Consider the following 15,747-nt stretch of genomic DNA (forward strand, 5'->3'; position numbering starts at 1 on the left):
GGGACCCGTTCAGAGACAGCACACAGGAACCCTCCTCTCATAATGGAGCATACACACGGTCAGATTTGTCAGACTTGTCAGATTTGTCAGATGAACGACTGAACGATTGGACGATTTGAACGATTGAACGATTTTTGACTGCATTAAAATGAATGGAATCGTCCAAGTCTGACTGCAAACCCATCAGATGTCAGATATCGTTATCTGACAAACGGGAACGCGCATCGTTGATCGTCCATCGTTCAGGCATGTCAGATATGAACGATTTTCCTTCAGATATGAACGACTGAACGATTTTTAAATCGTTATCGTTCATATCTGAAGGAAAAATCTGATCGTGTGTATGCACCATTAGATGTCCCTGAGTACTGTGTTATACAGGCTTGCTGACTTTCTGGCTGCCCCTTCCAGGAGGGAGCAGCCAGATTGGCATGCCAGGGGGCGTGGCCAGCTCAAGGAGGCAGGGCCGGCCAGGCTGTGAGCTGATATTATAGGCATTGTGAAGCAGGGGGCGGGGTCAAAATTACGCAATTCAGTGTGAATCGCATCACCAGCCCCCCCACTGCGGGGGATTCAGAGGTAATTGCGGGGGGTGACAGGAGGGGTAGGCGGCAGCCGGGAGTATTGCCTGCCTTCCTGGGAGGTCGGGAGCAGCACCCGATTTTTGGGAGGCTCCCGACCAACTCAGGAGGGTAGGCAGGTATGGTGTTATATATACTATTAACTTTTATTATTCATTGTAAATAGTTTAGGATTACAATCACCTGGGTAGCTGCCTGATTAAACACCTCATTAAAGGTGAACGTCCTCTCCCTGGTCCTGCAACAACGCAGGACATCATCAGGATCCTCGCCAGGGTCCTGCAGTAGTACTGTCTGTAAGGAAAGAGAAGACACATGGTCACTATATGTCACCAGGCTCTACAAGCACCTCTGCGGCTGGGGCAGAAGATCTTACGTCCAGTTTATATTAATGGATAAAAACAAAGTCACACATGGGAACGTGATCTGTGAGTATAGACTAGAGTCATATCTATCAGCATTTCAGCACAGTTTCCAGGAACATTTTGCTGATATCTATATAAACTCTTCTAGTCACTGGTTCTTTCTTAGGCCCTTAAGACACAGAATGGTCTAAAGGCAGGTATCCACTACAAGATCTGAAAACGACTGCACGATTACGACATTGTAATCATTCAGTTGTTTCTCAGTAGTGTGATGAGCCTGCACTGAATGAGCAGTCGTTCAGTGCAGGGTCATCAATCATCTGGAAACATGCTGAAACTGATGATATCGTCAGGTTGACCAGCATGTTGAAAAGATGATAGATGTCTAATTGACCAGTGGGCACAAGCATCGCTGGTCATTTTAGACACTTTTGCAAACGATTTGTAAACGATTGAACGATCAAACGATTGTTATCATTCAATCGTTCATAAAAATAGCTAAGTGGATACCCCCCTTAACTCATAAGCTTGGTCCTTCCAACTATAAGTGAGACATATTATAATAATAACTTATTGGATTATTTCTCAAGTGGTTTGCTACCTATTGTGGAACTACAATTCTCAGCATAACCTCCTTATTGGAGGGAATTGCCATATGTTACTGTACATTAAATATGTGCATGACATCTTTTTTCCCTACTGAACTGAGATCCCTGGATTGGGCAGATAGGGTGAGATGGAAGATGTTGTCCGCCCTCTCTGCAGTATAAACATAGATACATCTTCTCCTCACACTATCTTCAGAGGATATAGCAATAGCTGGTGCAGCCTAGGGGGGTGTGACCACACAGACCAATAGGAAGCCACAAACAGAGAGATCACCACTCCCTACTGGTCTGAGGGGTCACGCTCCTGTCTGACAAACATATTGCCGGCTCTTGAGAGAGCGCCCTGACCTCGCGCGCGGCTTTGCCGTGTGCGACAAAATTTGGGGGCATGGCCTAATTACCATAGGCCATGCCCCCTGTGTGACGTTATTTGGAGGCATGCCCGCATGGCACGCCTCCAAATAACGTCAGGTTGGGGGTAAAGCCCAGCACTCCGTCACTGGCTGGGCTTCCCCCAGCCCTCTCCCAACAGTGAATGGTTGCTGTGCGCATGCACGCGGCATCCATTCACTCTCCGGGGGTCTGGCACCACCGCACAGCTACGGTGGTGGGAGTCCCCAGGCTCCCGATTTGACCACCCGCGGCCACTTTGGCCCGCGGGTGGAACAGCGGGACAGTACTGTGCCGCTGAAATCGGGATGCTGGGGAGGGGTGCCACCCTCTATGGGTGGCACCCCTGTGAGACCGCACTGGTCGAACACCCCTAGAGCTGGCCCTGCTTGCAATGGTGTTTTGCAGCAGGCCCAGCATTTGCATAGTCCAGAAATGGTCCATGATTTCTTCATTTCTTGTGCACAGAGAGGTAACACCTGGCACTATCTGTGCAGCTGGTCATTACTCTGATTTGCTTATGGGTATATGGGGACTGTGGATAGCGTTCCACCTCTGATACTCAAAACAAAACTCGGTCTTGTTATCGTAATTATAAATAGTTTTATATATATAATATATATATATATATATGTATATATATATATATATATATATACATATACACACACACACACACATATATATATATATATATATATATATAGTGAAAAATAAATAAATGTGCTATAAAGTAAAATTTAAACAACAAATAAATCTAAGAATAATGTATTAGTAAGAAACAATTTTATAATTAGTTGTGTTTAATGTTAAACTAATTCAGTTGGTTAAACTAAAATAATGTTATTAGCATTTTCTTACCTGTGGCCCGAGCTGGTGTACAATGCATCGGGCGCTGCTCTTGGCCTCTGTCCTATTAAATGGACGGATGCGCAGAGCGACCTGTGAATAATGAAACAGACATAAGAACAATGGAGGATTATTAATGCCAAGGTAATCTCCCTATAGTGGCAAAACCACTAATATAAAGCAAACCAAACAGTGATATAGATGCACTTCCCCTGGTATAACAGCATTTCACTATATTTTTGCTTTTATTTTAAATAATTTTAAATCAGAACATTAACATAATTATTAGAAAGTCTGGAAAGCTACTAAGCAAAACAGTTATTAATAGTAAATAATATAAATACAAAGGAAAAATGAGTTTTTAAAACTAATGTATCTAACACTACCCTGAAATTATATGAAATCATATAGCAGTGACCTATTATCATTACCCATCAGTAATACAGTGAGCCCATGGCTCTATAAGAGATACTTACAGTCATATGATGGTCCTTAGGATGGTTATTTCCCACCTTCTTCATCTTAAAATCATTTTATCCACTCAGAAATGAGAAGAGAAATATCTGTACTGTCACTAGTCCAGCAATATCAGATATGACACAGGAAGCATCCAGCTGCCTTATTATACCCATCATACCTCCAATAGTGACATCATCAGCTGCCACTATGACATCACTAGGTGCCCTGGCAGGGGGCTGCCATGTATCTCAGGCAGGGCATTGGGGGTTAATAGTAAATACAATGTGATGACTACATGTCAGTAAATCAAAACACATAATTAGGATGAGCAGAAATGTAATCATTACACACAGCAGTGATGTGTATTATCTGTGCGCTGTGTGTGTCTGTGATACATTCAGGCCCATACTATGCATCTGTGGAAACAAATAGAGAATGAGGTTCATGTAGAGTTGGACGTACATCTATTGTTTTGAGTCAGATACTCATTTTCATAATACATCTACATACCATAAAATGTGCATATACGTCCGTATTCAAATTTTGGCACCTCTTACACTTAGTATTTCTGAAGCTGGCCACACATCTAAAGATTATGGGCCTCATTTACTAACGCGGTCTATCACCAAAATGAGTGATAAATGTCACTGTGTATAATAAATGGTGCTCCAGCCAATCAGCTCCCAACTGTCATTTTTCTAACAGTTGACAGTTGGGAGCTGCTTGGCTAGCGCACCATTTATCATAAGGTGCCCGTACATCTGCGACGGATCGCAGCGATGCAATCGGATATTTCCGATCGCCCATCGGATATTTCCGATCGCCCACCATCGATGTTTTGCGATCCGTCGCCAGATCACGGCATTTGACATGTTAAATGTCCCCGATATGACGACTGCAATAATTTTTTGATCGCGATCGTCAAATCGCCAAAATCCAACATGTTGGATTTCTGCGATGCCAGGTTGCAGCATCGCGGGATCGCGGCAATCCATCGCAGATGTATGGGGCCCAATACACAGTGAAATTTATCACTCATTTTGGTGATAAAACTCTTTAGTAAATGGGGGCCTATCTGTCCAACCAGCCAACTAGTTGATTGGTTTGAATGAAAATCTGGTAACGTATGGGAGTAATTGATGATCAGCAATTTGCTCCTAAATGCCAGAAACCAGATGAAAACGGTCATTTGATAAATGTTTGATCTAAACAATTTGTTCATTATCCGGCATTTGGGAGTAAATTGCTGATTGTCATTTGCTTTCATACTTTACCAGATTTTCATTCCAACCAATCAACTAGTTGGCTGGTTGGACAGATAATTTTTAGATGTGTGGCCAGCTTTAGGCCCTGGAGCAGTGGCATGAGGAAAGGTAGGAAAGGGGGCGTGTTCTCATAGTTATAACTGATGCAGACCTGAAGGCAGATACACCTGTCTGGAGATGTGTGTCTTGCGGTGGCTGGAGTGCTGGTGCAACCATACACAATGATGATCAACCAGCAGTACCAACTGGTCACTTCTGATTGGCTGATTGGGTGTACTGAGCTCTCCAGCTGATAGAACTTTAATCATTAGCATCGCAGCTATGTTATATCAGGTCATCATATACTATATAATTATCTGTCAGATATCTGTCCAATCTGGCTGGCTGGAATGAAAACCTGGTAATGTATGGGAGCAAATGACAATCGACCATTTGCTCACAAACACTGGAAAACAGACAAAAATAGTTGTTTAGACAAATTGGTTAAAAAAAACTAATTTTAACCAATTTGAACAATAATTTTTCTCCCTTTTCCAGTGATTAAGACCATATGGTTGATTGTCATGTGATTCTCTGATAGGCATCCGCATAGCAATACCATCGCTGGCTAAATTATTGGCTGTGATACATTTATGCATTTCATATCTGGTATTATAATGCAGTTTGGCTGGTGCAGCATGCGGTATAGGGGATTGCAATCCTCAGTACTTAGGATCCTGTTTTAGTTTTCGGTCTCCAAACTGCAGGATAGTAAATATTGTGGCTTAAATCTTAAAACCTCAAATAATTTATAGTATTTGTCAAATCACACAATAAACTGCAGCTTAGTAAATGAATCCCTTAGTCTACTATATGCTATTTTCAGTGCCGTGACCAGCATGGAGGAGCCCTCATGTACTGTATGGGCCGAAAGCTTAGATGTCATTGCTCTATGTACATCATGATATCAGGGCCTGATTCAGACTAGCTCGATAAGCCGCGATCGCTCGATATGGGCGATTGTCGGCCGTCTGCGCATGCGTATAGGTCACAGTGTGCGTGCGCAAGCCAGTCACTGCGATTGGGAATCGTGTGCTCGTAGCACAAAGACCGAGCGCTACTATGAGTGACAGATAGTGCTGTTTGTGGGTGGTAACAGGAGAAGGACCAGGAAAACGGGGGAGTGGATGTGCGAACGCAGGCGTGTTTAGGGCGTTCCCAGAGCGTTTTTATGGGAGTGCATAAATTACGGCTAGAGAATGCAGGTGTAGCAAGCGATGTACATTACGAGCAAAATTAATGCAGTTCTTGAGGCAGGGGATGTGCTACGTCTAGCCTGTGAGTAAATCAGCTCTGATTTGATGTTAGCGATGTTTCTTCAGTTGTGGGAATGCAATTAATGTTGAATAGGCTGCATACTTGTCTAAGCTGCCTTCACATCATTAGATCATTACTGATGGAGGGGTTGCATCTTGCTTGTTTTATTCCTGGTTTGTTTTTTGTTTATGTTTTTAACTCTTGTAAGGTGAGAGTTTAATTCCTAAAGCGTGTTACAGTGTGTGTTTCTTTATTCAAAAAAAAATAAAAAAATTGTTTAATAAAACCAGTATTGCCCAAAGAACAAGGAAGCAAAGAAACAGCAATTACATACACAAAACAAGCTATTAGCAAACACACATTGATTGCTCAGGCAAGTACATTGCAATGTAGCAGATGTCCTGCTTATGGTTATGATATTTACCCTAGGGAACGATGAGTACGCTGATTTCTGGAGGAATCGCATCGCTCGTAGAGAGGTGATGCCCGCTCGTAGACTGTGGTGGGTGGTTTAGAACTTGCCTGGGGGTGTGTGTATCTGCGTTATGTTTTGAGAGCGAATGTTTGTTTTGCATATTTTCATGTGTTACGGCAAATTAAAAAGACAGGATTAATAAATAATGGTGTACAACTAAAAATCACGTACTGTGTACAGTAATTTCATGTCTTTTACAGACCCATATATTAGAGCTTTTCAAATAAATAAATTAACACTATAATAAAAGACATCACAATTAGTATATTAAAAAAAATCTTCTGCGGCTTATCTGATATATTGGTAGTAAGTTCATGAAAGGTAAGAGGAGCATCCAACGCGTTTCATCTGCCCATCAGACTTCTTCAAGGAATAAAAAGCTCCTGTGGGGTGTCTGGTTTATAAACCACTATTAAGGGGGTTTATAATCCTGTCTTTTTAATTTGCTTTAAAATAAACTACATTTTTTATATATATACACATATATATATATATATATATATATATACACATATATATATATATATTTTTTTTAATTCAGAGTGCAGTTTTAATTTTTACACTATTTGCACTTTATTAGGGGTTAATATTGGTTTATATTAATCACCAAGAATCTTTTCATATTTGCACCATGCACTTTCTGGTATAAATACCACACAAATACCTGACCTACCTGAATCAGCTTATTATCAGTATTTATTTATTTATGCACAGCACTTCGTTTAGCACATAGGCGCTTTTAAACAGATCCAATTTTTACATATACATATATATATATATATATATATATATATATATAGGGTTCCGGACTATAAATAGACAGTTAATAGGTTAACAGAGTCTAGATAGACACCAGATGTTAGACAGGCAATAGGTCTACAGGGGAAGAGGTCGACAATGACAAAAGGTCGCCACAGAAATGATCAATACACTTTTTATTCTCTATGATTTGCAGGTTAATTTGGAATTTTTTGAGTCGACCTTTAAATCAGTTTTCCAAACAAGGATTTTTTTAAATTGAGAGATCTGGCTCCTCAATGTAATGGACATGCCAAACTCAGGTGTGTATCAGGGAGTGGGAGACCAGTGATCTATTCTGAGATCTCACGGACCGCCCGCCAGAGGCCAGCCAACACCGGGCACAGCCACCAAATATGGAGTGGAGTGCCCGGCAGTTGACCAAACCTCCAGCAGAGGTCAGAGAGATCAGGGAACATTTGGTGGAGATTGTGCAGGGCACCTATACCAGCGATACAGGATCTTATACCGAGTCTCGAGAACCTGTATCGAGGAGGAACTAGCAAATGTGTAGTAAAACACACAAGCCCATTTGGCCTTAGTCAATTCCCTGGACAACTCTTTATGCCACATTGAGACAGAACTTGGCACAGGATTTGTGAGGCGAGACAGACAAATTTGATACAAAGTAGATATTACATGTCTAGGTGGAGTTTGCAAGAGATTCAATGCGTCAAAAGGCGTCAGATCCCATCCTACTGTATGGACAGACAACGAGGCAAAATAATGTCTAACATGGAGATAGAACCAAAACTAATTAGATGGAAGGCCCAAGCCCATGACATGTATTTATTATGGTACCCTGGTGCTTGCCAGCAGCATTAATTCTTTAATTAATTTGTAAAATCACTGTCATCACTTTTGTTATACTAAATATTGAAAGCTTACAACTATTTTTTTTTAACAGAATTGTAGTGGGGTTTTCAATATGCAGCATAATCACAAAAACGCTGGTGTAGAACGTAATTTGCTCCAAAACCCTAGGTATAAATTGTAGAGATTAGAATACACTATTTGTGCAAAGTGCAGAGGCGCAGATATCTTAAGATGACTGTAACTGTGCATATTACATAAAATTAATACTTTTTGTAAGTGACATTAATACCATATAATACGCTATAAGCTTTAAATAAGTTTTAAACACATCAAAAGCTAGCGGAATATCACGTCTATCTTACAGTGGCAATTTTGTGTGTGTGTGTGTGTGCGCGCATGTGTGTGTGTGGCAAGTACATATGCTAAGGATGAAGGACCTTATTTAGAGTCAGTGGCGAGCGCCGATGCGCTCGTAACCGGCTCGATGGTTAGGCCTGCGCACGCGCAGCGGCCTGTCGCTCCGGAGCTCACTACCAAAGGGGCGGCTGTCGATGTTGATCGACAGCTGCCCCTGTTTGGTAGGCGGGCCAGGGGGGTGGTTTCCAAAACGGAGGCGTTCCTTTACGAACACCTACCATTTTGTGGGCGGCCGCACTGACATCATCAGTGATGTCAGTGGGGAGCTTCCTGCTCCATCAGAGCAGAAAGCTCCCTGGGGCTTCCGAGTGCCCAGACCCAACTTTATGGTTTGGTCGTAAGCCCCGATGGTCGCGATGGTGATCACCAATGCGACCATCAACCTGGTCGGTCGTTAAGCTGTGGGTGGAAACCCACAGCTTAACGATCGACAAGGAGGCGGTCATTCAGGATGCAAGCGGCCGCCCTGATTCAGTGCGACCGCTTGCATCTAACGACCACCTCTGAATGAGGGCCGATGTGTGGGCCATCCAGCATAACACCAATGGGTGGGAAGAGGGTTACTTGCACATGCACGAACACCCACATTGGCGGAACGGATATTCGTATTAGCATAAAGTAGTGAATCAGGCTGCCCGCAGCTATGCCCACTTTGCCAGCAGCTTAGAATCAGGCCCAATATAGGGATTGTTAAAGTTTCTAGTCACCTGAACCAGACATGTCAGCCAAATTATCACAGATTGAGATGCTGCGCCTGAATATGAACATTCCCTAAATGATGTATATTCCAATTGGGAATAGTAGGTGTGCAAAGATGATAAGAAAAAGCCACTTGGAATGAATGAATGATTAAATTCAAATTGTTTATTGTCACTACAACAATTACAATGCAATGCACTCACAAGTCCAGTAAAAGTTTAAAATACTCAGTATACAAAGTTTGATCGGTCCGGGCCCTATAGCAGCCGCACCCCCTGCACCTACGGTTGTTACACCAGTGGCTTTTGCTATACCCCTCCTAGAAAAAATGTCATCCAGCTTAGGCAGAGATTGGCCAATGATTCTCTCAGCAGCTTTAACTACTCTATCTAGAGAGCCGCGATCAGAACACTTATAATTCCCATACCACACTGTAATAGCATAAGTCTAAAAGCTCTCAATTACGCAGCGGTAGATATTCACAAGCGTGGGCTTCAATAAACTCGCTACTCAAAGGCGTTGCTGAGCCTTACCAACCACAGCTGAGATGTGAGAAGACCACGATAAATGCTCAGTAAAATGAATTCCTAAAAATGTAATACCACTAACCATCCCTACCTCCTCGCCATTCAAAAACAATGGCTGTGGGGTGGTTTTTCTAGATCTTCTGTCACCACCTCCTTAGTTTTCTTACTATTTAACAACAAATTATTATTCTCCCCCCACTTAACAAGCTGCTTCACCTCCTCCCTATAACTGTCCTCCTCTCCCTTATGCTGGGCATACACTATACAATTATCGGGCCGATTGCCTGATATCCACAGATCACCACTATCATTGCAGGGTTAAATATCGATCGGTCGGGCATGACGGATCATCCAGCAATATTTTGTAAATTAAAAGTCGGCCTCATCGGGCAGTGTATACCCAGCTGAGGCCAACAGACGGACACTTCCCCTGTTCCTTCCCAGGGAAGGAACGGGGAAATGGCTCCTCGGGGGCGGAGCACAGATATCGGGGCCAATACACTGTGAGACATCTGTGCTCAACCTCAGTCCTCAAGTGTCCTGAACAGGTCATGTATTGAAGCTTTCTGTCTGTGGAAATAGATGGGATAATTATTGAATCAAAAGAAAAAAGAGTGAGTCCGCACTAGTAATACATAGAGCAACTATGCAAGAAAGCTTGTAATGGTGAGATCATTAATAACCAACAGAGCCGTAACTAGACTTTTTGGTGCCCTGTGCCAGAAAGAGCATTGACGCCCCCCCCCCCCCCATTTTTCAAATAGGGACATAATGCACCCAAAAAAGGGGAATGGCCTCATGGGGAAGGGCCAGGGAAGAGATAGGGGAGGCCAGGAGATGCTAGGGATGAAATAAGAGGAAGGTACAAGGAGAGAATGATAATAAACAAAAAATTGACAGGCCCAAACAGCGCCCCCTGCCCTGCAGAGCCCTGTGCCATGGCAAAGGCCGCACTACCCTAGTTACGGCCCTGATAACCAACATAGTAGTTTATCACTTGGACAATCCTGGATAACTATTGGTTGGTGCTGTACACATGAAAATGTATTTTTGCTCTGGGCAAAAAAGAGGAAAGACAAATTGTGCCTATACTGGGGCACCCTTTAATAAAGATAATATAAAAAACGTAACTGTTAATCCAGCAGTACATAAGCCTCACACAGCACTGTAAATCTAATAAATTTACTTTTTAATGAATGATGTCTAAATCACTATTAATGTGATAAAATGGATCTAAATATTGCTCCTGGGGAGCATTGGGGTCATAGAAACTTGAAGAAAATGCATGATCACTTGCAATATAACTTGGAATAGACCGGACACCAGCAGCACCAGATATCTGATTACGTGTCACTTATGTGCCATCAGACCCCTTCACTGGGCTATTATGTGCTAACAGCCTACTCCACATGCTCCTTATGTGCCATCAGTCCCTGCAAATGCCACTAATATGCCATCAGATCCCTCCACATCTCCCATATATGCCATCAGATCCCTCCACAAGCTCCTTATGTGCCATCACAATTCCCCTTAAAAAAATATAGTTCATTCAATATCAGTATGTATAGCCTTTAAAGGGCACTACACCTATTATAAAGGTCACTGCATATAAAAGTGCACTTGTATAATGCACAAAAAAATTTGAAAGGAAGACATATAAGATACAGTCTATAAGTAAGGGACAACTCACTGACTGAATTTGCGAACATAACTCCCTATACAGTACATGAAACTTTATACTAATATACAAAGACATAAATGCTACATGTGATATCTCAGTATCTATTGCCATACTAAAACTCTTACTTATATTTGTTATAAAGTGTTCTTAATAATAAAGAAATTAAATTTTTTTTTTTTACATATTTTATTAGTAAGTCCATTAAAATACAGTAATTTGAGTGACATGATATCAATAACACTATAATAACATTAAAAGTTATTAGATTATCGCCTCACAAAAAAAAACAAAAAACAATAAATTACAATGTCTACAAATATTATCCATCTTTAACTGTTTTTTTTTGTCTTAAGACCTTGGACTACTACCTGAAGAAGGGGACCGACCACCTCCAGCGAGAAAGAAAGTATGCAGTGTAGTGTGCGTGAATGTGTAATAAATGAATGAAGGGATAGTAAGGTAACAGGCACAAATTCAGCAACCTGATTACATTTTCAAAATTGCAGAATGTGCACAGATGAAAGTGCTTAGAGCAATCACCTATCACTGAGTGCTAGGTGAGATCCCATTTTAGGGGACGAGACTGAGCTGCGAAAGACTGCTGGATGCACATGTGCACTTGGACTCCAGCAATGGTGCGAACTGGATTCCTCTCTCATCTTAGGGCCAACGTCCCCGAACCCCTGAGAGCCGTATCACCAGGCCAATTTACCAAATTAAGTTGCTTAGTTCTTAAAAGTGTACTGGGGCATATATATATAATCTAACATATGTGCCAAACTATGAGACTGTTATGGGGCTAATTTACAGTAGGTCACTATTATGAGAGGCCTCTCAGACATAGCAGCACATGTCCCCTTCAGCGCTGCGTACACAGGTGTTGCTTTCACAACCTCCCTGAAATGCTTTTTTTTAAAGTAGGCAAGTATGTATAATTATGTATCAAATATGGTATCAAATTCTAAAAACAACTAAAAAATTAATTTGATGAGCTTTAATTTCACTTTATTTTTCTGTAATTGTACGTAAATGTATTAAGCAGTTATACAATATTTTAGAATAAATATATATCTCAGAATATATGACTGTGAGCTGCCATACTAGAGGAGACATCCACCTGTACACAACTCGCTGTTTGGAACGGCCCGATACCCCACTGGGTGTTAGGTAGGTGCAGCCTCACTGCCTCTTCTATATCGGCACTTGAGCCCCAATCACAGCACAGTTCTCAGGTATCTGGAGAAACAGAACATTGTAGTAAATTTTGATGCCGCTTCCTTTAATTAACAGATTCATTATAAATGTAAAATATTTAAATCATAATAAAACATAAATAACACATTGACAATGGGTTCTAGTCAGTCTGATATTCACGGGCCTATTTATCAACCAGCGTTTTGCAAAAACCAATTGAAAACTTGTAGTATTGACCCCATTTAGCAAAAATCTTACAGCCTTAGATATCGCAGATGTTTCCTGGTTTACTGAAGAATCGTCAGAATGCCGTCGCAAAGTCATCACATCTATGAAGCTCTAAATGATATTAGCAGCTACTTCTGCAGTGACTGGGGCTGATTCAGCAGTGCACAATTATTGTGAATCTTCCTGTGCGCAGGACCCGTCCTGTGCATGTGCAGAACAGGTCCTGCATGATCCCACGCAGAACTGTAGCAGACAGTCAGTGATTGACAGTCTGCTGCCATTTGTGGGCGGGGAGGGGGTGGGGGCTACCTACATTTCAAAAAATTGGAGGCGTGTCACCGCCGTTGGGGGGAGAAAGGAGAGGCCAGGATCTCTGTTGGTAGACTGATATTTTCTGGCCTCTTTTGGGCTTCTGCGATGGCCATTTTGCATAACCCCATGGTCACTTAATCGGCCGAGGGACACTCAGATGATTCGATGCTGCGTCCAAGGATGCAGCTCGAATCAGTAATGCATGCAGTTGCATTACCATACTACAGCTATCGCAGCTGCTAACATGCTCCTGCGTCTACAGCTGAATCACCTCCACTGTCAGCTAAAGGGCTTTTTCAGAACCCACCTCTACGTGTCTGCAGCTCCACCACTCCTTCATCCACAGCCTAGGGATGGCCATCGGTGGGTTAACCATCAATGTTACCATGCCTTGATGATATGAAACCATCAGCAAGGTAACTATCGATGGTGTCACCCACCATTGGTCTACCCTGCTCTATTATTCTCTGGCAGTAGGCCAATCAAAGGTGGGGGAGGTGTTTCACGAGTTGTGTCGGGGGCAGAGCTAGGCGCCAAGCAGAAAGCAAAAATAAAAACAGTGAAGAAACATTGGATCTACGCCATTGATGGCAAAACACTACCAATGGTGGTTAACAATCAATGGTTGTTAACCATCGATGGTCGATGGCCATCCCTATCACAGCCACAGATCAAGAAAATGGTATTGGAAAAGGATTTCTTATTTAGCTGAATGCTACACACAAGACATGCAGCAACACGGGGCTGCTCAGAATGGATGAGGGTGTACTGCGGAGGTTCTCTGCTGGAAGTAAAGGGCGATGTATAGGCTGCAGACTCCTCTATCAAAAGTCACTTGCAAGTTTATTTTAGTAACTCTCTATTATGGCCAGGAATCCTCTGTATTTCAAACAGGTGGAAGGGTAGAACCTACCGGCTAAGGATGTGTAAAGTTTTTGTTTAATATATTGTCTCTGAGACCTCATTCAGGAAGTTTAGACTAATTGTGTTCCGTTGCACAGTAACTGCGCTTATTACCCCATGTCCTAACTTTGATTAGTGCATACACAGTGGACATCTTTCTCAGTTGCCCTGTAGAAATCCCATTACCTCCATACATGTAAAGAGCTCTTTTTGGAAGTTCTTCTTCTTGCCCACAGCTTTTGTATTTCTATAAAATGTAGGCTGTGACTTATAACATAATTGTGGGATGAGGGGCTCAGAGCTGCCCCATCCTGTTAGGTAGAGCTGGCGATCTCTAGGACCTGCCGCGTTTCTGTCAGGAGGTCTGACCCCTGACCTGCGCTACTGTGCATGCGCAGCTTTTCCAGGCGTTTTTCACCTTTGGCGTCTATGCTCCATGAACATGCCCCTGAGAATCGAGCAGCGCATCGCTACACACCACTATAACGCTCCAGGCTGCATCTCACATAGAAATAACATGTCTAACCCTGTGTCTAAAGCCACCTGTATTCTACCTGGTTAATAAACTTGAAACCTAGTTAGGTTGCCAACTGTGAGAACTAACCTCCACTTATCCACCTGCTGCGTAACCCAGCACTCCAGTACTCCTAGGGCTCAGAGTACTGCCGGGCCAATTCTGCTAACTCTGCCATTAGTAAATGTAATGTGAGGAAACATATACTGGCTAGAATGAGGGGACGACATGAAAATACCCCAATAATCCCAATACCTGGCTCATGGTTCTAGTGTCTCTTTGCAAGATAGAGCCCACGGTTGGAAGTTGATTGGACAGCTCGTAATCTGGCAGATGCTTGGTCTGAGATCTGTTCTTTCTTAAATTCACGGGTGCACGTAGCTGCGATCACAGGTTGTCCAGATTGTGGCCTGAAAATGGTTTTATATACAATTTATATATGCAAGCCAAATTTATACAAATAGTCTCCTAATACTGTAAAACTTTCAAACTATGTAAATTGTAAAGTCATATTTTGCACGTTAATTTGCAAAAAATAAACTGATTAAAACTGTGCCTACATAAAGATTCCGGCTTCTAACATGCGCTGCGGCACTGAAAGGCCAACATAATACTGTAAATGACACTATTATAAGGCAATGTGGAAGAAGCTTGGGATCAATGCTTTGCAGCTGTCCTTGTGGCTTTTGCCACAGATGTGCCTGCGACTATATGCTAATCCCACTGCAGAGTCCTTCCCTGGTGTACAGCTCTGTGTCCGATTGTGCAAGGGCTGAGACGCCCGATGTCAGCGTCTGTAGATGCTGAAATACCGCTTGGTGCATCTTCAGACGTCACCATCGGTCACAACGTCAACGCTTGCCCCTGCATATGGCCTCCTATTTATGCAACCGCTTTCAGCGACACGCCTGTGACACTCTCATAGGATGCAACATATCCGTGCGTGTGTTTAGCCACCCCTCCCAGCCGCTGCCCAGGACCACCCAATATATTTCAGAGACTGTGCGTCCAAATCTGAACTGCGTCTGTGTGAACAGCATCAGGACGCATGTGCAGTGCGACGAAGACGCATGCACATATGAATAACATCGCTCCGCTGCATCCGATATTGCCGATGCGTCCGACTCGGAATCAGGCCTGGGAATGGTTAACTGGTGCATCACTGCAGTCTAAGGGCCTGATTCAGAGCCGGTCGCTATTTGCGCTCTCTCGTCCCGAAAATAGGGGTGGCTATTCAAATGAACCGTTCGTTGTTTGCGGTCTGTTCATGCCTCTTGGTCTAAACGAGCGAACAAAACTTGCGGTCATTTTTTGGGAAACTACGCCCCCTGGCCTCTCGCATCCTACGTCATGTCCGCTATTTATTAGAT

The 15,747-nt window shown here is 42.7% G+C and overlaps 1 protein-coding gene across 1 annotated transcript in view; it reads right to left on the reverse strand.

Annotated features, from left to right (window-relative positions):
• Positions 1–11,422: 11,422 nt before the first annotated feature.
• Positions 11,423–15,747, reverse strand: part of LOC148478405 (uncharacterized) — a 34,269-nt gene continuing 29,944 nt past the window's right edge. The window contains exons 10-11 of the mRNA XM_088455455.1: positions 14,633–14,787; positions 11,423–12,462 (exon numbers count right to left, since the gene is read on the reverse strand). Of these exons, the coding sequence (XP_088311581.1) occupies positions 14,646–14,787 (142 nt within the window). The 3' untranslated portion in view covers positions 11,423–12,462; positions 14,633–14,645. The remainder of the gene's footprint in view (positions 12,463–14,632; positions 14,788–15,747) is intronic.

Source organism: Taudactylus pleione, unplaced genomic scaffold (genome assembly GCF_031769625.1).
Source record: "Taudactylus pleione unplaced genomic scaffold, aTauple2 ptg000656l, whole genome shotgun sequence".
Classification (NCBI taxonomy): Eukaryota; Metazoa; Chordata; class Amphibia; order Anura; family Myobatrachidae; genus Taudactylus; species Taudactylus pleione.